We start from the raw sequence: 19,649 nt of genomic DNA, 5'->3' as shown, positions 1-19,649 counted from the left end.
TGATGAATTTGGCTCAGTGAATGAGAGATGGTATCTACCATGTACCACACCATGGAGTTGTCAACTTGAACCAAAGCTCGAAACATGCACATGGCTTTTCTTGGGTCAGCCCAGCAGAATGGTATTTCCATCAACGCCAGCTTATGAAAGGACCAGATCGCTTGGATGAACTCCGGTTAAGATTCCGAGAACGACCAGTTGCTGTAACCAGTGATATTTAAGGCATTTTTCATCGGAGCACGATTCCCTCTGAGGCCAAGGAGAGAAACTGGTATCGCTTTCTGTGAATAGTTTTTTTTTTCTTCAGCGTTCGCTCTGCACTTGGAAGGTGATTTTCTCCAGGGAGTATTCCTCTTCCAAGGTGAGATGAGCAAATATGGGTGACACTGCGGTTACGCACCAATTTGGTTTATTGGACTAGTGAATCTGATTTCGGTGAGAGGTTGAATACAAGCAAGCTACTCATGTTTCTCACTTGGTGTGGTCATAAACCTGCCCTGCGCTCAGTTTTAAGTCTCATTCGAAGAACTGTGAATAGCCAGGATTGTTTTTTTCTTGAAAGCCACGCTGATTTAATCCAGATATACAATCCTGGGTTCTCCCCGGAATCGAACCCGGGCCCTTTTGCGTGATAGCCAGCAGGGTTAACCACTAGGCTATGAAGCTCCCCTGTGGACAGATGATCAAGGGGTTAACCACTAGGCTATGAAGCTCCCCTGTGGACAGATGATCAAGGGATAGAAAATTGTAGATGAACAGTTCAGCCTTTCGGATCAAAGCTGTCACCAGCAATTGCATGTCATGTCCTGAATTCTCACAACCTTGGGGCTGAATGTCCAGTTGCAACATCCAGGGCAGACTGACAGGGCAAATGTCAAGCTCACAACACAAGCAAAATTGAGGCCCCTAGATATTCAATGATATCAGGCAGGTAATCCAAAGAAATAAGGTCCAGGCAAACAGTTCTGGGTACAATGCATTAATCATCAAATTAACCCCACTCCTGGTTACAACATGGCATATATGGCATACATACGCGTATGTCAAATAGTCACAGGGCCAACCTCGGAATGCAATAACACTAATAGAACAACAGTTAGCAAATGAGGACCAAGGCAACTTAACACATTAAGGGAAATCACCTCTAATGTTTCAAAAGGATTACAGAAAACGAGACAGGCATGGGTCAATTCTGCCTAAACCAAGAGGCCCAAGGGCCTGGTGCTAAGCTGGATGACCTGATAACATAGGACTGAGGGTGTAAAGTAGTAAATATCAGCTTTATACTACTGTTTGAAGGTCAAGAGAACACGTTATACCACTAAGATTTCCAATGCAGAGCTGCCAGCTGGATGAAATATGATTGAACTAATCAGCCATGGTATGTAAATATTACAGGAGGCAACGGAAGATATCCCTAGTTCAGTATGTTGTATCGGTAGCTTTACAGAAAAGAAGTGTCAGAGAGGATGAGACTTCTCCAAGGACAACTGTGGTATGTCCAGGCTGGGTTGTACAGCACAAGGATACAAAATGCTGTCTGTAATTGAGAGGTATCCTGATTTAACAGAGGTCAAAATCAATAGAAATGACCAGTTTGGGACTAACACCACTGTCTTTTTTTTAATAAGGTAGAGATTACAGGAGTCAACAAAATTAATTTTATTGAGAGAAATTGACCTGTCCTGCAGGCGATTGGAATTTACAATACAAAGGGTAGTTTTTCATGACATAGTGCTCTACTGCGTATCCCTAGTGAGTTGATCGGGTACCAATCTATCCTTGGCACAGACAGGGTTCAAATTGGCTATATATTGAATAGATTGAATTGCGATGAAAATCTAATGCAATAAAGGAGCAATATCGAAGAGACAAATTAATCAAACCAATTGTCCACAGACTCGGACCCTGCAATGGCTGGATGTATGCGTGCATATAAAAGTATATCAATTGGTCCGATAGAGATGATGAGGCAATGTCAATATGCTCGTTCCTTAGTCAGCAATATGCCCCTTTTTATACAGAGAAGAAGGAGAACCCAGATAGGCCTTCACATGTCGGCTTCCAAATGGCTCGAGGAAAACTGTACTATCACTACTATAACTTTAAAATGCGTGCTTCTCCTACATGCAGCAATGTCTCGGCCAAAAAGGCACTTAGTCGACAGGCAAGCTAGGAGTTCAGCACCGTGAGCAGCTCCTTGGTAAGGCCATGTCAGGTTCCGCGCGCATCTTCAGATACATCAAGTATTGAAAGCTGTGGTGAGCACATAAAAACACCATGGTCACCTTAATTTGAAAATCCCTTCATAATCAAGGGCTACCTCTGACTAAAACAGCACCCATAAACAATAGACCACCAATTTGACCCAAGCTCCTAACTGCGGGAAAACCCAAGTCCAGCAACCAAAAGTACCAAAAATACATTTTTGTTTACATTTGAACTGCACACATGCGTTTGTTTACAATTTCCCACGAAATCTCGAAAATCAGGTGACCTGCAATCGTGGATTGAAAATAACATTAATCTGGGTTCAGCAGGTCAGCAGGTATACCGGCTGTTCCAATCATCCCCCTACAGCCAGCTGTTCAAAAGGTAATGTTATTCACCCCACAGGGAGTGCAGGTAATTGATTAAGCCCCTGCATAACTTAACAGCAATGGCTTGGCTTCTGTGTGAGTGGTAAGGAGAATTGACAGTGTCCGATTAAAAATCCCTCATTTCTGCTCCGCTGAAGTAAATTTTTGAATAACACCAAGACGTTGCATCAGGGTAAGGTGTCACCACCATTCATGCAAAATTTCAAGGCGATCCAACGCCTCTATCTGTGACTTTATTCGTCCCCCTTCTAATATTATTATATAGAAGACTTAGACCAGCGATGACGTCATTTCTGGCGATTCCCTACGTTGTCCAATGAGCGGTTTTTAAAGTGTGCCATTTCGCATGCATTAGCATGCAATGTATTTTATCAGCACTGATAATTGCCGAACAGAATGCCGTAGCTCCGTCAATTTGCAATCAATTTTTACGGGAGTAACATTATTGTGTTGCTTAAAACGTCTACTTTTTACTCATGTAATAATCGTAGCACTAAAAACTAATATGCAAACAGAATCATGCCGATTCACTGCACATACTGTGGGAATTCTCCACTTCAAAATACATCGCAAACAGAGCGTGCACTTCCGATATCGTTTTCACAGAATTGTGGCCAAATTTTCAAGAACTAATTTCTGACAGTATTCCCTCAATACCTTATGACTACCCACTGAAAGGAACAAGTGATAATATCGCCTACTTGACTACTTTTTAGCAGAAAATTGGTTACTTGTTGCAAAATCAATCTTCCATCTTTACACTGGTCACAGTCGGTATGCTGAAATATAGCCTGGTTCCCTGGCCAATTCAATGCGCAGAATACAACTGCGCAACTATACGTCATAACCCGGGCTTTTAAATCGTCAAAAAATCTGTCAAATGTGCCTGTAGCGCCAACTGGCGGTGGAAACTTAACTAATTCCATTACAAGTCAAAATGAAAAATTATCAAAAAAAATATTCGGCCAGATTTGAAAACAATATTTCCTCTGTGGCCTGAGGTATAAAGGAAAGAAGTTTAAACTTCCCGATAACCTCATTCGCTGAATGCAGGTCGGATCACGCTGATTTTTGGTTTCTGAGTTCCCCTTGGGCTACTCCTTATTTAGCAGCGTCAACAAAGTGCCTAGGTCTTACGGTTACAAAATGCCCAAAATTGACATGGAAGGATGGCAGGAAGGATGGCAGGAAGGATGGCAGGAAGGACGGACACCATTCCCTTAGTAATATGACCAGCTTCGCTGACTTTGTCAGCTGAGCTAAAAAACACAGCATGGCTCTTTCTGTTCCGACTCCAGGCAAGATGAAACTAGATTCCTGGTGGCCAAAATAGCTACGCTGGCAGAATTGAATAGCAAGGAATAATATGAATTTCAAGAAAATGTAACAAATAGTATATGCATGTACCAGAATGTAGGTTTATGGTAGTTAGGGAGATGTGGACAGACCAGATGGAATCAAGCTTAGACAAATGGGGCCAAATTCATGAAGGGCATTCAGCTTAAAACAGTGTTTTACTACTGAATACACAGATTCAGGTCCTTTCGCTTTACCGTCTCCAAGTAGGTCAGTTGGCAATGAAAATAGGTTCGCACAAACCTACTGTTCATTATCTTTAGTTCAATACCAAACACGACTACTTTAGCTATAACAGTCTTAGAGTAGGGCAGAAGGTCATAAAAGTAGGTCAGTGCAAATCTCTCCTTCATTGCCTCGAGTTTAGATCAGTTCTTGTGACACTGCCCTATTCCCTCCCATAAGGCTACAATGCAGTCTCTAGATTGTGACATGAGGCATGATGCCATCTCTAACATCACCCTCTCTGCTCTCATATCAATCAGGCTACAATGCGGTCTCTTACTTGATTGTGACATGAGGCATGATGCCGTCTCTTTCATCACCTGCTTCTCTTATATCAAACAGGCTACAACGAAGTCTTACTTGATTGTGACATGAGGCATGATAACATTTCATACATCACACTCTTCTTTTATATCGATCAGGCTACAACGTGGTCACTCACTTGATTGTGACATCACCCTCATCTCTCATATCAATCAGGCGACAATGCGGCATCTTACCTGTGACATGAGGCATGATGACGTCTCTAACATCACCATACCCCTTGCCTGACCTCTTTTGAAAAGGAGCTTGACTTTCAGTTGCAAGTTGCGGGAAATTTTCATGTAGAAACAATTTGGTTTCCTGGTATCAAATGATCAGACGCAGCGCCGTCTTTACACTGGCAGATAAACTGAACATACTGGACTCCAATTGCGCCATGGACAATTTTTTTTTCAGGCATTACCCTCTCTCGACCCAGTGTCGAGCGTGACAGTGAAGGGGTAGGAATTTTAACTTGACCTAAGGTGGAGCATGACACTATAAGGGTTAAAAGTTGCATGTTCAAGAGTTTAGGTTTAATAGGCAAGCTTTATTTCATATTATTATAATAAATAAAAATTCAGAGACACATTTACAATTTCAAGGCTTCTTTACTCAATCAACTTGTATAATACAGTAAAACAAGACAAAAACGTGAAGGACAAATCAGCTAAGATACAGCTTCTTCTTTCCCGATCCTGTCAATCTCATGGCTGACTGGTTGATTGGTTTCGTGTCACCAGTTCCACAGCATGCACAGCAACACCACTTTGCAAATGGAGGCCACCGTAATGACTCATAGATAATAGACTGCATCAACCTGTAAAAATGAGAAAAAATAGCACTTTGTAAAAAAACACAATCAAAATAAGATAAGTCTGTCCACTCACATATAACCCTGTCGACATTTATTGTTAACATTCCCGGTTACGTTACAAAAACAATGAGTAGTCTATGCTGAGTCGCGAAACTGTTGGAGGATATACAACGCTTTAAGGCTCGCAGGTCAAGTTGGTGGAACAGTAAAACATAAAAGTACAAAAAAAGATCAAACTTGTGTAAAAAAAGGGAACTGGTGGGGGGGGGGATAAAATGAAATTGACCTAGGCCTAAATCATGAAAGAACTTATAAAAGTTAAATTTGAAAAAGTTCACCCTTATTTACTAAAGTTCACCGTGGTAGAGTTTGGACACATGGCTTGCAATGCAAACTTTACTTCCATGCACATATTTTTTATCGCATTTCATTTGTTTATGTACCGGTATCGGGTGTGTAATGTATGGTAAATAATGTAGGCCCAGTTCATGCAGCTCCTCGCGGTTTTGCGTATCAGCATAGACTGAAAATGGCAGTTTTTTGGTTCGTTGAAAATCCAGCACTAATTTGTCGCTATTCTTTGTGTACTCTGACCAGTGTCACTATCAAAGGTCTACGATATCATTGTTATTTTCACAGCAAACATGAGAAAATGTCATATTCTTGTGAAGTGGTCCGCCATGTTTGTTCATCTAGCATTCGGGTTTGTTTTGATTACGTCAAAGTTTAAAAACACAAAGAGGCTATTCTTATTACAAAGTTTTTTCTGGATTTCAAAGTCATTCTCCAGTAGACACTCTGACCAGTGCCACTATCAAAGGTGTACGATATCATTGTTATTTCGACAAAAAACATGAGAAAATGTCAACGTCTTGTGAAGCAGTCCGCCATGTTTGTTCATCTAGCGTTCGGGTTTGTTTTGATTAGGTCGATGATGTTTATAAATACAAAGAGGCTATTCTTATGACAAAGTTTTGTCTGGATTTCAAAGTCATTCTCCTGTAGTTGTTATATTTATGTGTAATAGATAATTGTGAAGAATTTTTTGCAACATCGTTTTGTGATAAAATGTACTATGGTGTTCATGTGTGTTTTGATCTTCGACTTCCGACTCAATGACTGAGCAAATTTAACGAGACAGAAAGCCAAAAACGGTAACACTTCCTATGTAAACAAGCTACGGGAGTCATTCTATACTATGACTTTTCAAATAATAGTTGTCATGGCCAATTGTACCTAGCAAATCAAAAGAAAGTACAGAGAAAAATCACCCTGGTTTTCTGTCAAAACGTCTACCGTACGTAGATGAACTGAGCGCATGAATCTTGGTTTCTCTGCGTGTTTTTTATCGGCAATATTGATAAGAATTAGACAAAATAACCCCACAAAATGACATGTTGACATTGAGAATCAAAATATAGGGAAATACCACTTTCTAACTGCTCGTTATGAAAAATTTTGATTGAAACTATGTTTTGAAGTGAACGTACACACTATATACATTCGCAAAATGGCCATCACTTTATCAGCCTCGGCTGCAATGCCTTAGGGCAATGCTTTATGCGTAGCGCGTTCAGTACATTACAGAGACAGGTAGGATCAAGGCCGTTTGGTCACTCTTGACCAGACGACAATTTCCAGCTTAAAATCTGCCAATTACTGCCAATTATGGGGCGTTTAGTCTTTCGGCTGTGAATAGCTATAATCCTATCGAAACAAGAGTTCAAAATATTGGTATCCTGGCACATTTTCTGGCTCAGCTACAGCAAATTCGGATGAAAATGCAACTATTTTGCTGGAACTACTTTCGGCCAGCTCCAGTACAAACCATAAGCTCCGCTGGAAGCCAGCGTAGCTAAAAATGTTATCGAAAACCGGTCACTTAAAAGAAAATTATATAATAATAAAAATAATGCTTATATAGCGCTATACGTTTCAGTGAAACATCAGTGCGCTTTACAATATAAAAAAATTATAATCTAAAAGGATTTAAAAAGGTGGATTTTAACCGCGACCTTGAATCTGTCCACCGAACCAGCACACCTGATGTGTGGGGGCAGATCGTTCCACAGAAGGGGAGCGGTGACTGAGTATGCCCTAGCACCGTAGAACAGTGTTTTTCAACGAGGAGGAACGATCAGCCCCACGGACGATGAACGTAGAGTTCGTGCTGGCTGGTGGGCAACCAAAAGGTCACAAAAGTATTTTGGTGCAAGTCCATTAAAACATCTGTATGCTAAGAGCAGAAATTTAAAAACACATCTTTGTTTGACTGGCAGCCAGTGGAGCATCTTTAAAACCGGGGTGATGTGGTCATACTTCCTGACACGCACAACAAGCCTAGTAGCTGAGTTTTGGATTCACTGTAGTCTGTTGATGTACGCGTCGGGAAGGCCAAAGAGCGAGCTGTTACATTAATAGTCCAGCCTAGATGTTATAAAAGCATAGACTAGCTGTTCAGCTGACTGTTGGTGGAGCAGGTGACAAATATGACCGATTCGCCAGATGGCAAAAGAAACTACCTTACCGACATCGTTTTAGTCTCTCATTGAGAGGGTCTGGTCAAGAGTAAAACCAAGGCCCTTTACAGATGGTTTCGACTGGACTGGTGTTTCCCCGATGTTGACAATGAGTGGTGTATTGCTCTGGTTTGACTGACGAAAACGAGATATTAGATGTAGGATATCTGTCTTTGGATCATTGCTTTTGAGCTTATTTTTCCTGAACCACGCTCAAATTACTTTTACACATTCTTCTAAGGATCTTACAGTATCGGGGTGATCTCCTGGCTACAGTGTAGCGTATACCTGATTGTCGTCAGCATAAGACATGAAACCATGCTTCACAATTATGTCCTCTAGGGGAGCAATATACAACAAAAAAAGTATTGGCCCGAGTACCGAACCCTGTGGTACACCACAGTCGAGAGGTACATCATGAGACCGAACACCATCGGGTAGTATGCATTGTGTCCGACCCTTTAAATAAGACTCGAGCCACTGGAGTACCACCGCAGTGACCCCAAAATGGTTTCGCAACCTAGACAGCAGTATGTCCTGATTTATAGTGTCGAAGGTGGCCGAGGGGTTGAGGAGACTCAGCACAGCCTTCTTGCTTTGGTCGAGTGCCATAAGTAGGTCGTTAACCACATGCAAAAAAGCAGTTTCAGAGCTGTGCCCCGGTAGGCAGAATGCATCCGTGGGTAAAGGCCACTTGAGTTGACATGTGCGATAAGCTGCTCCGTCACGACCTTCTCGACTACCTTCGATACGAAAGATAAGTTAGAGACTGGGCGATAATTGCTCAAAAAGTCACAGTCAAGTGATGGCTTTTCAAGCAAAGTAATCACAAGGGCTTTTCTGAAGCAAGTTGGCACCACACTTGATTGCAATGAAGGGTTCGTCAATTTTGCAAGAAATGGTGCAAAGTCACTTTCAAAGTCTTTAGCAGAGATGTTGGCAAGAGTCAAGCTCACAGGTGGTTGAGTTCAGTCGTTTCAGAATACGAGTCACTTCGGCAGTTGAAATACTAGAGAATTGCGCCAGTGAAGGTCGGTACACCAACAGGGTTTGTAGAATCGTCATCTCCAAAACCAGACCGAATCATCAAGATTTTCTCGTGGAAAAAATCAGCAAACTGATCGGCATGTTCAGACTTGTCTGAGTGTGTGGGAAGAACCCTCTTACCAGCAGTCCCCGAGAGGTCATTCACAAACGAGAACCGAGTTCGGCAGTTTAAATTTGAAATCTTGTTTCTGAAATAATCCGACCTCGCAGCATTTAAGTGTTTGTGGTAATCCATTGCGGAGTCCTTGAAGATCTGAAGATCAATTTCCAGTTTTAACTTGAAGCACTTCCTTTCTAGTCGTTGTTGTTCCCTCTTGGCTTCACAAAGAACGTCACTGTACCAAGGAGCGTTTGGAGGGATAGTGATGTTCCTAGATATCACTGGTGCTTTGCTATCAAGAACAGCAGTGATACCATCCCAGTATGCCTGTGACATAATAGTTACGTCATCTGAGTGTCAGTCAGGTCTGAACAGAGATCATCCCTGTCAACGATGCAAAGCTTGCGACTTTTTGTGACAGACCTCGAACGAGCCGGTCTTTCAAATCTCTATTGGAATGAAATGCACGCATGATCTGATGATGTGCCGTGTTCAATATTGACTCTACTCACTACATTGTCAGAATCACGCCTGATCACAACATCTAGTGTGTGATCATTCTTATGGGTTGGCTGGTTGGCATGTTATCAAAATCCACACGATAGTAAGACGTCGCGAAATGTATTGCTCTCTTTTGAGTCAACATCGTTTCCGGGGTTCTGAACACAACGATATCCATTGAGGTCGGAGAGGAGCTCGCCAATGATTACATCATCACGGCTATCGCCGTGTAGCCATGTTTCAGCGAAGGCAAGAACGTCCAGATTGTCATTTATAACAAGATCAATAAGAGAGATATTGCACTTTTTACCTATTTGAGGCTCCATTCAACCCGTCGTCGTGAAAAAGCTGACTCCCGGGTTAAAAGCCATCAAAAATCACCCTTCAGACCCCCAAACCCTCAAATAATCATGCACAACTTACAACGAAAATTTCATGTTTTGACAGGCTAGGATAGGTCTATTTGGCTTTGAAAGCGTTCCTCCCAGAGTACTTTATTACAGGTACGTGGTCTATTAGCACATTGTAAAAATACCTATATCTTTGAAATACAGGCATTTCATAGCATTTTTCTCACCAGATAGGTCATGGAAATGCAAATGCAGTGGTTATTGTTGTCTCTTTGCTGAAATGGAGGTCACTTTAGTGAATTTGTTGGTCACTGGTACCGCTGGGGGGTGATTTTATGCGGGCAGAGGGGTGCCTGAGCAGGGCATGAGCAGGGCATGAGTACCTTTTTTGCTCGATCAACCCTATCCTTGTTCCAATCCTCCAATTTAATGCTTTTCATCTGATTTCTGTATATTTTTGCATTCTCGGCCATGCTAAAAGATTATATCACTGTATACTCTGGTGAATTTAACCCCTTTCGGTCCAGATTTTTGAAAATAATCCTCAACGCGTTCAAGAGTCCGCGATTGAGAATACACATTGCGGGTCAAGAAAAGCTTTTAAAAACGGGGTTTCCCAGAGAATGCCTGTTTTTTTTTTTTTTTCATATTTCAGTTAATATATGTTCAAAATAAGATTGAATCACATCCCGTTGCTTGAAAATAAATTATTTTCTTAAAAAACATTCCTTCGTTGTAACCACAAACGAAAACCGCCTTCTACTAGGCCACCCACCTGTATTAAACCAATCAGCACGCGGTTGTACACGAAAATAGTTCAGTTTGAGATCAATGCGTGGTCTTACCAAACCAGTTGAATACCATTTGGTATTTTCCATTTAAGATATAATTTTTCTAAAATTGAGAACAACGGGTGTTTAAAGTTAAGAAAATGATGAAGTTTCAGTCCAATGAGGAACCGGCGCGATTCATCCGCCGCGTGGCGCTGCAATCGATCATACCAAAACTCTCCATTTCCAATGCATTCTCATGTTATTTCTGAACCCGAAAACGATCACTTATTTTCGACCGATTTCGGCGACGTTTGCATCTTCCTGTTTTAACTCTCTGAAGGACAGGGCGGTCGCCAGCGACCGCCCTTTTAAACCCCTTTTAAACCCACGCAAAATGCCGTTTTTTTCACCCCTTTTAAGCATTTCAAACTTCCTGCGGCGTTCTGAAGTCAGCAGACGACCGGATCTTTTGGTGTACGAAAATTCCGCTAGGTGTCGCATTCTATCGTCTGCTAGAAAAGTATACGCTTATTGAACATTTTCCATTTCGCATTTTATGTTTGTTTTGTGATTTTCTTTCTGTCATTTTTCGTTGATAATTGATTTATTATGGGAGATCGTTTTGGAAGAACCTCATTTCCCCTTATTTTGTTGCCAGATTCACCATCCTTGATGAGTATTGCCTCCAGAATCCAGTCATGATGTAAAATTTGGTGTATCTGCCCGAAGAAAGTGTTCAGAAGTCAGAAAACTGAAAGGTTCTTGCAATTTTCGTGGTATTCTTCAGTTTCTGTGCGTTTCCATGGCAACGGGGTGAAAATATGACAAGTATTCTTGGACTAGTTGAAAGGCAGTTCACTGCCCTAAATCTTGTTTCACACAAGAAGTGTTCTTTGTGTCAAAGTTAGTTCATATCATCACACATAGTGTATGTGGTTTTGGTATGTCTGCATCAGTATTTACCCTGTGCTATAGTATAGTGACTTAAAGGGTCGGCCTACTGTCCCAAAGGTTTGCCATATCAACCTTGTTCCAAGAGATATGTTTCTCAAATTCACCATTCTTGATCAAAATTACCTACTAAATTCATTTTTGATGATATTTTTGGTGTGTCTGACCAGGGAAACGGTGTAAAGACTATTATGTTGGGAATATATAACATTTTTGTGGAAATTTAAGACTTTCTGGAGAATTTCAACCGTTGCCATGGGAACAACATCAATATTATGACGCTTACTTAGGTCCCACCTGAAAGGCAGTTCACTACCCCTAAAATAATTCCATTACACCTATACTCTATCTCCCCTATTAAGCCCACAATCATGTCAATCATATTCGTTGGGGTATTTTGACTAAAATCTATCCTAAAAAAACTTGTCCCTCAGAGAGTTAAATCTATTGAGCTATCAGTTTCTAAAAATAATTTTGCGGAAAATATGCGCGATGCCAGTTATTGGGCACATTTTCTGTTGTTGAAATCCTGTGCAAAAATGTACGCAATGGTTTCCCGTGATTGACCTCATGCGACGTCAACAGACCAGAAAATGATGTCATGGCGTCAGAAGGTACGATCGATTGTGGCGCCGCCACTGGCATTTATCTTAACGCCGGTTCCTCATTGGCTTACTTTTGTGGATTTGAGACTCTGTTCAACCCGTCGTGGTAACAAAGCTGACTCACAGGTAAAAAGCTGTCAAAAATCACCCCCCTAACTTCAGAACCCCCAACCCTGAAATTATCATGCATAACTTACAACGAAAATTTCGTGGTTTGACAGGCTAGGATAGGTCTATTTGGCTTTGAAAGCGTTCCTCCCGGAGTACGTCTCGGAAAAGGTTATGAGCATGTAGAAAGTACCGTTTTAAAGGGAAAACGGCTTAAAACTTCATTACAGGTACGTAGCTTGCGGTTGTGTAAAGACGACTCTACGATGAGCCAAAAAGCTGCTCTACTAACAGTTACAGACGACGGATCACTGATGCTCCGTATCCAGTTGGCTTTAACTCACCAGGTCAGCACCCTCCGTTATGTCGCTGTTGGTTCATGTTGTCCTGCTTCACTAAAATAATTCAATGTTTTAACTGCATCAGTGTCAACATCCTGAAATGACGGTATGGGACTTCATGCCCTTTAACGTGCTGCAAATCAAAACAACTTCCCTTTAGAAAATAAAAGCCTATTACCTCTCACTGACTTGCATATCCTTTTTAATCTGTGTTTCCCGTTGACGGATTGTTTCAATCTCCTCCAATATACTCTGCCGTTGGATGTAAACCTCCTTTTCCTGACCATCTTGTTGTTTCTGGAGACGTTCTATGGCATATCTCTCCCGCGCGCTGAGACTGCTTACTTTAGCTTGATATGCTCTCTCCATCTGAATTGCAATAGCTCAAAAATATTAACAGTCATACTGCAGAGACTGAGAGGAAACCTCGGCACACAAACACCTTTTTAGTTCATTTCACATATTTGAAGCAAGATAGATTCTACACGGAAACAGTGTGAGCACATTTGATCAGGTGTGGACGTTTGAAGTGACCCTTGATCGACAGAGTGTCTGGGAAACAAAGGTATGGAAGTGCTGGCTGTTGCATAAAAGGGAAACAATTTAAATGCATATGGTAAGTATGGTATGGTATGGTAAGTGGTAGTTGATAAAACTTGGAATCAGTGAAACCATGTAACCTGTGCTAAACCATGTAATTATCAGCACTAAACCGTGGAATCACTGTGCAAGTACCTCATGAAATCGGGTGCGTTACTTCCACAATTTATACCCTTCCAACTGCCAATCTCGTCCTAGCTGACTTTATTGATAGCAATTTGCCAGTAGTTCCAGAAACCACCTTTTTGTGGAGGATGACGTCATCACGGAATGCATTTGAAATGCGTTGTTGTCGAACGCTGAAGATGTCTAAAATTGTTAAAATAAAGGCTTCCCTTGTAAAAGAAATGGGAATTCTTAAAACCCTTATTTGTTAGCAGGCTCTTTGAAAGAATTGTGAAACAGTCCTCCAGGTAGGCCTAGTGACTGGCTAGTGACATCAGGGGTAGGCCTATACGGACCTTACCAAGCCTAGGTCACCTTGGCCGGTCACTACCTACCCGGAGGACGTTTGGGTTTTTCCAAAATATGGAATATTAAAACGGATCTGCGACTAATTCCTAAGAATCATTTTGTATATATGATGCTCTGATTAAGCTTGGTAGATAGGACAAAAATGCACTCGGGAATCACTAAAAAATGTGTCCGCTGGCTTAGAACTGGTGACATCACGAAAATATCTCTACATCCCGATGTGTACATGAAAATGTACGAAATCGCTCACCGTGAAGGAATTCTTTCTCATTTTTCATCCCCAAACCCGGCTAAAACCTTCGGTAATAAATCTATCTTAATAATTCTTATACGTTTCTTGTCATGCTTAAGATTATGTACGGATAAGTGCCAGCCGGTACTGCATGATGTAGTCAATCTTCTCTGTATCACCCTGTATGATCACACCGCCCCGTAGTTCAAATAGGCCACGTATGGTGGCGTAGTAAGCGGAGCGCTGATTGGTGCATATTATACAAGCTCCAAATATTGATTCGTAACCAGCTTAGGTTCCTATGGCATTATTTCATGTTTTTATGCATTTTTAGTACTGATTCCATGGTTTAGCACAGGTTACATGGTTTCACTGATTCCAAGTTTTATCAAATACCATGGTAAGTATGGTATGGTAAGTAAGTAACATAAAATTTTCGCAAACGCTGTGAGCGATGGACATATTTGCGGCAGAATATTTTTACGAGATTTCTTTTGAAATAAACGTATTTATTTTTAAACGCCTATTTTGACTTAGAGCTCTTGGTAGTAAATTGAATAGGCACTGTAGTGAAGATGTCTACTGTATACTGAAATACACCATCGACACCTCTCAATATGTTGAGTAATTAAGCCTAAAGTACACAAAGATGAGCATTAATTAGAAAAATATTTGAAGGCGTATTGAATTACGTAGAGCAAGGGTGAAATTAGGATATATCCAGAAGCATTCTAAATGAAGATCATCAGATGGAAGTCATTGAAACAAAGATCCATTTAGATTTCGAAAATCGGTCCAGCGGTTAATCCAATTAGTCACCCTTTGTTCTAAAGGGATTATAATGGATTAACAATAGGAATGGATTGAAGGAAAATGTCCAGTCTGACAACCAAAGAACAGTGAAAATATCTTGGTTTTCCATTTTTCTTTACGCAAAATTCAAATGTAGTACATCAAATCACATGTAAAAAAGAAATGCAATTCAAATATTAAATCAAAATGGCACGTTAAATACCCATAAGGAAAGACTAACATTTTTATATTCAACTCGCAAATTACCCGAGGAGCAGGCAAGTTGAAATGGGGTAGGCTATACCTTGAATTGCATGGAAAGAGAGATTGAATTGCAATGAAATTCTAATGCAGTGTTATTGTTTAATTGAACAGATACTTTACCACAAAATGAACAGTATTTGCTGCCTTTTACTGTCTAGATCAACTTAGGCATGTCGACGACTCACTGAAGAATATCAGGCCAATGAAAGACATACGTTTATATGCAAGCAACAGCTCGGGCCGATCATTCACATTCTCATAACTTTGCAAAGAGAATTTATTTAATGATAACACATTCAAAACGCATTTGACACATTAAACATGTTCATCCTATTTTGTCCTAGAAAACATTTGCATTCACATTTTTAATAAACAAAACAGGCTGGATGTATTTTCGGAGTAAGATTGAGAAGTGAGACAGACTTTTTAATTTTTCACACTCCGTTCAAACGTAAACATTTTGTAAAACTATCAGCAATGAGAAAAACATAATAACCTCAAACCAGGTATCTAATCTAGACATCTCACCTGGTGTGTTAGGCGATGTTCGACTTATACCATTGATTTGAGGTGATTTTATTCCTTCTAAATTACCTGATCATTGCTCCACACTAATCAAAATTGCTGATGTCTACCATGCAGCTTCAAGAGCGCAGAATATGACAGCACAATTATGACGTTAAATCACAGTTTTTTTTAATAATTTTTATTTTCTGGAGCCAATAAGAATAGCATTGTGGTTATAAAGTTGACTGAATTTCAGGGTTATTGAAGAGTATGCATGTCACATGGAAATTGGTTCACATCTGTTCAACAACGACTTTGTTTAATTTTCAAGATGGCTACCTGGCGGCCATTTTTGAAGTCCGAGCGGTACACATTTTTTGGGTAGAATAGGAGTCCCTAGATACATGTCCTCACAAGTTTAGAACCTTCTAGCTCAAATAGAAACAAAACGTAACACCTATCGGTGTTTAAGTGAACTTTGACCTCTGTGACCTTGAAAAGTAAGTCAAATCAAAAACCCGGATGATATGTCATTTAACCTTATTAGATATACCCACTATAAAAATATCGTCACTCTACGTACAACCGTTGGCTTTAAAGAGGCAAAAACAATTTCCCAAGATGGCCGCCTGGAGGGCAGAAAGAAGGTCATATCGCGAAAGAGAAAAATACATCTGGGCATATTGCCCAAAGCTTCCATCACACCAAGTTTTAGCCATCTAGACCTAGCGTTGACGAAACGTGCTCCACTAACGGACAACAACGGACGACGGATGCCACAGTTTCATATAAGCTCCCCAGAGGTAAGCTTAAAACCTGCCTGATATGTGAAGTACCCTTGCTAGGAGAACCTACCATAAAAATTTAATCGAAAATGAGTCACTTATAAGTGAGATATCACAATTTTTAGGTTTTCCCTAGCGGCCAAGTCAAGAACATGGGAATTCAGTGTCAGAGGTCACCTGCACGGGGGTGGGGAGGGGGGTGTCCAGCGTACAAGTTTCAAGTTCATAGCCCTAACGGTTAAGAAACGTGTCGCTGTGTTTGAAACAGGATACGGCCTCTGGTCGATGACGACATGAAGGACTGGACTGGACGGACGATGGACAATGACAAGTTTCAAGTTCATAGCCCTAAACAGGAAACAGGATACGGCCTCCAGTCGATGACGACATAAAGGACTGGACTGGACGGACGATGGACAATGACAAGTTTCAAGTTCATAGCCCTAAACAGGGAACAGGATACGGCCTCCGGTCGATGACGACATGAAGGACTGGACTGGACGGACGATGGACAATGACAAGTTTCAAGTTCATAGCCCTAGCGGTTAAGAAACGTGCCGCTGTGTTTGAAACAGGATACGGCCTCTGGTCGATGACGACATGAAGGACTGGACTGGACGGACGATGGACAATGACGCTGGACACTGCGGTATTGTATCGACTCCCCTACAGTGAGCCAAAAACATGCATCATAACACTTTACGGCACATTTGGCCATTTGACCTTTCGCGACCTTCAAAAGCAGGTAAAGTCAAAAAACTGTACAACATGCGATGTATACTTGCTTGGGGTACCTCTTACAAAATATTGGAAAAAAAGTCACTTATCAGGAAGATATTCGCCTTTTTCCCTTTTCAGTTTTGGCTCCTTGGTGGCCACGACAATAATCAAATCGACCAAAATTTAATGTCAGGGTTATCGGATATAGGGAGTCGTACCAAGTTCATAGCTTTAGCGGTTAAGAAACATGCCACACTGGAATCCAAAATTTTTTGGGGGGGGGATAAGTACTTTTATAGGTTTATTCTATTCACTTGTACATCACAAGGAAGCACAGAAAATTTTAAGTGATTATCTCCAACTGGTTTTGATATATGGTGGTCACAATGCCAAAGCTGTACCATCATGCCAAGTTAAAAACACGAAACATGCCGTGCTAATGGACGACAACGACGACTAATGATGGCCCAACAGTGTCTTATAAGCACCCCAAAGGTGAGCTAAAGACTAATGCAGCATGGCATGTTCCACTGAATATGGGATTTTTTCCTTCACATGCGGATATTATCAAAGAAGATTCCCACTCACCTCCATACGGAGATCCTCCTGCTCTTTCCTACACTTCTCTCTCTCTTTGACCGTCACACGGGCTAATTCATTTTCTTTAAATCTTGAGATCTAAAAAGAATCAAAAGAATAATCATACACGTAACATTACAAAATTGAACAATTGAAATGGCCAGGGCCATTGTGCTCACAGCCAGTTTATTACTATATGATGAACAAAAGCAACACAAAGGGAGGCATATGCCCCCGACCGATTGTGGGTTTGAGTTTGCTGAACAGGTAGGATACAAATGGAAGAACGCTGTGATTGAGATGTTTCAGTCATCGTCTGATGACCACTTATGAACAGCAATAAGTGTAAATGGAAGAGCCAAGGTGTTTGGCAGTCATCAAGCGATAACGAAATAAAAGATGACTGCCATAACAACCGCCTCGGGAAAAATGAGGCACTGGTGATGACAGGAAAGCATCCTGTAGTGACTGTCAATGAACCACAGAAAGTTGGAATCAACAGTCAGGGCATTTGCCAGTTATCGAGTGAAAACAAAATTCACCATATTAACCAAAGATGGCCACCGTCGTGTGACTCGGATTTTCGAAAAAAAATCGTATGAATACGCCAAAATCGTACTTGTTGGCAGCCCTACATTAGTGCAAATTGTAAAGTCAAAATCAGCACCAAGCACTCCACGGTTACAGAAACTTCTCGAACGTTTGTCAATGTAATCCTTCAGATTAGGTTATCGTAAGGGTAGTGAAATGTGATTTTCTATCGAGGAGTCCACGTGATGATGACGGAGTGTTCAATAAAATCTTGCATGTTGCATTGACCACTCAAATACTACAAGCGTTTGATATGGCCGATGATGGCTTGTTTCCCTCGCAGAGAAGCGAGCGCATGGTAACACGTGGGTACGCCAAGCAGATGGGAATAGTACCCGAGCCGCTCTTCAAGCCACAGGAGAAGTCAACGCCGCCTGTCCAACAGCGAACCCGAACATGTGCAAAGAGCCCAAACCAGCCCGTCATTCAACCAACCAGAGCGGAGCCGACACCAACAGCTCCCCTGCCAGTGCCAGCTATTCAGCTAACCAGCCTTCGACTTGCAGCAGCACCCAAACAAACTCCTCCTACTCAGAGCACACAGCCTGGACCACGACTTGTTGATAAGAGAACTATCAGATCAAATCCTATAGTACCACCCACAAGACATCTGCAGACGTCAGAGGAAGAGCATCAGGCACCATCAGCTGACCAGATACGCCCAGCCGCACCTTTGATAACAAACATCGATGCTGTTGTAGCCCAACACATTCCAAAGCAGTATGAGCTTGATCGTGTGTTAGAGATTATCAAGAGGAAGGTTATTAGGGATGATAGTCTCCCAATTGAGGTTAATGCTCTGGGTATGGCTCAACAGGCTTCTCCAGCATTTAAAAGTGTGTATGAGTACATAGGCACAACGTTTTGCCAAGCGATAAGCGTACCGCTCGGTCTATCATGCTCAGGTCGGAACAGTTCTTACTAGTGAATGATGTGTTGTTTAGACTGTTTTTCCATACCAATGATGATCATTTCGGTTTTCAGTTAGCTATTCCTGAGCAGTACATCGACACAATCATACGGACTGCTTAGTTCCCCCACGGGTGCGGTAAAACCTATCTGGCGCTTCGTAAAAATGTCTATTTCTGCGAAAACATGTTCGAGCGTATAGCGAGCTACATCAAAGGTTGTTCATGGTGTCAGCAGATAAAGGGTAAGGGGCAGTCTCCAAATTGATTTTGTTTCAAACGCGTTTGAAACGGGCAAAAAGCGTTTATTCTAAAACGAAATTCAAACGAATATCATCCGTTTATCTGCCGTTTATCAGCCGTTTGAAAAGTGTTTAAATTTCGAAACGCTCCCAAACGAACACGCCCGATCAGAACGCTTGCCAAACGATTTCCAAACGATCGCACTAAACGGATCTCAAACGCACGTGAAACGATTGTCAAACGCACTTCGTTTCAAACGAAACGATTGTCGAACGCACTTCGTTTCAAACGAACTGGAAACGTACTTCGTTTCAAACGAACGGAAAACGCACTATCAAACGAACTTGAAACGTACTTC

The 19,649-nt window shown here is 41.4% G+C and overlaps 1 protein-coding gene across 5 annotated transcripts in view; it reads right to left on the bottom strand.

The window, feature by feature from the left end:
- The window catches only part of LOC135493846 (centriole and centriolar satellite protein OFD1-like), a 462,799-nt gene that overhangs the window by 362,767 nt on the left and 80,383 nt on the right, over positions 1-19,649 (bottom strand). For all 5 annotated transcript variants that reach the window (XM_064781463.1, XM_064781462.1, XM_064781465.1 and 2 more), the window contains exons 7-8: positions 17,559-17,648; positions 12,775-12,965 (exon numbers count right to left, since the gene is read on the bottom strand). In XM_064781463.1, the coding sequence (XP_064637533.1) occupies positions 12,775-12,965; positions 17,559-17,648 (281 nt within the window). The remainder of the gene's footprint in view (positions 1-12,774; positions 12,966-17,558; positions 17,649-19,649) is intronic.

The sequence above is a fragment of the Lineus longissimus genome, chromosome 9, assembly GCF_910592395.1.
Source record: "Lineus longissimus chromosome 9, tnLinLong1.2, whole genome shotgun sequence".
NCBI classification, from domain to species: Eukaryota; Metazoa; Nemertea; class Pilidiophora; order Heteronemertea; family Lineidae; genus Lineus; species Lineus longissimus.
The sequence above is the reverse complement of the archived record's forward strand: the minus strand, read 5'-3'. Positions and strand labels throughout refer to the sequence as shown.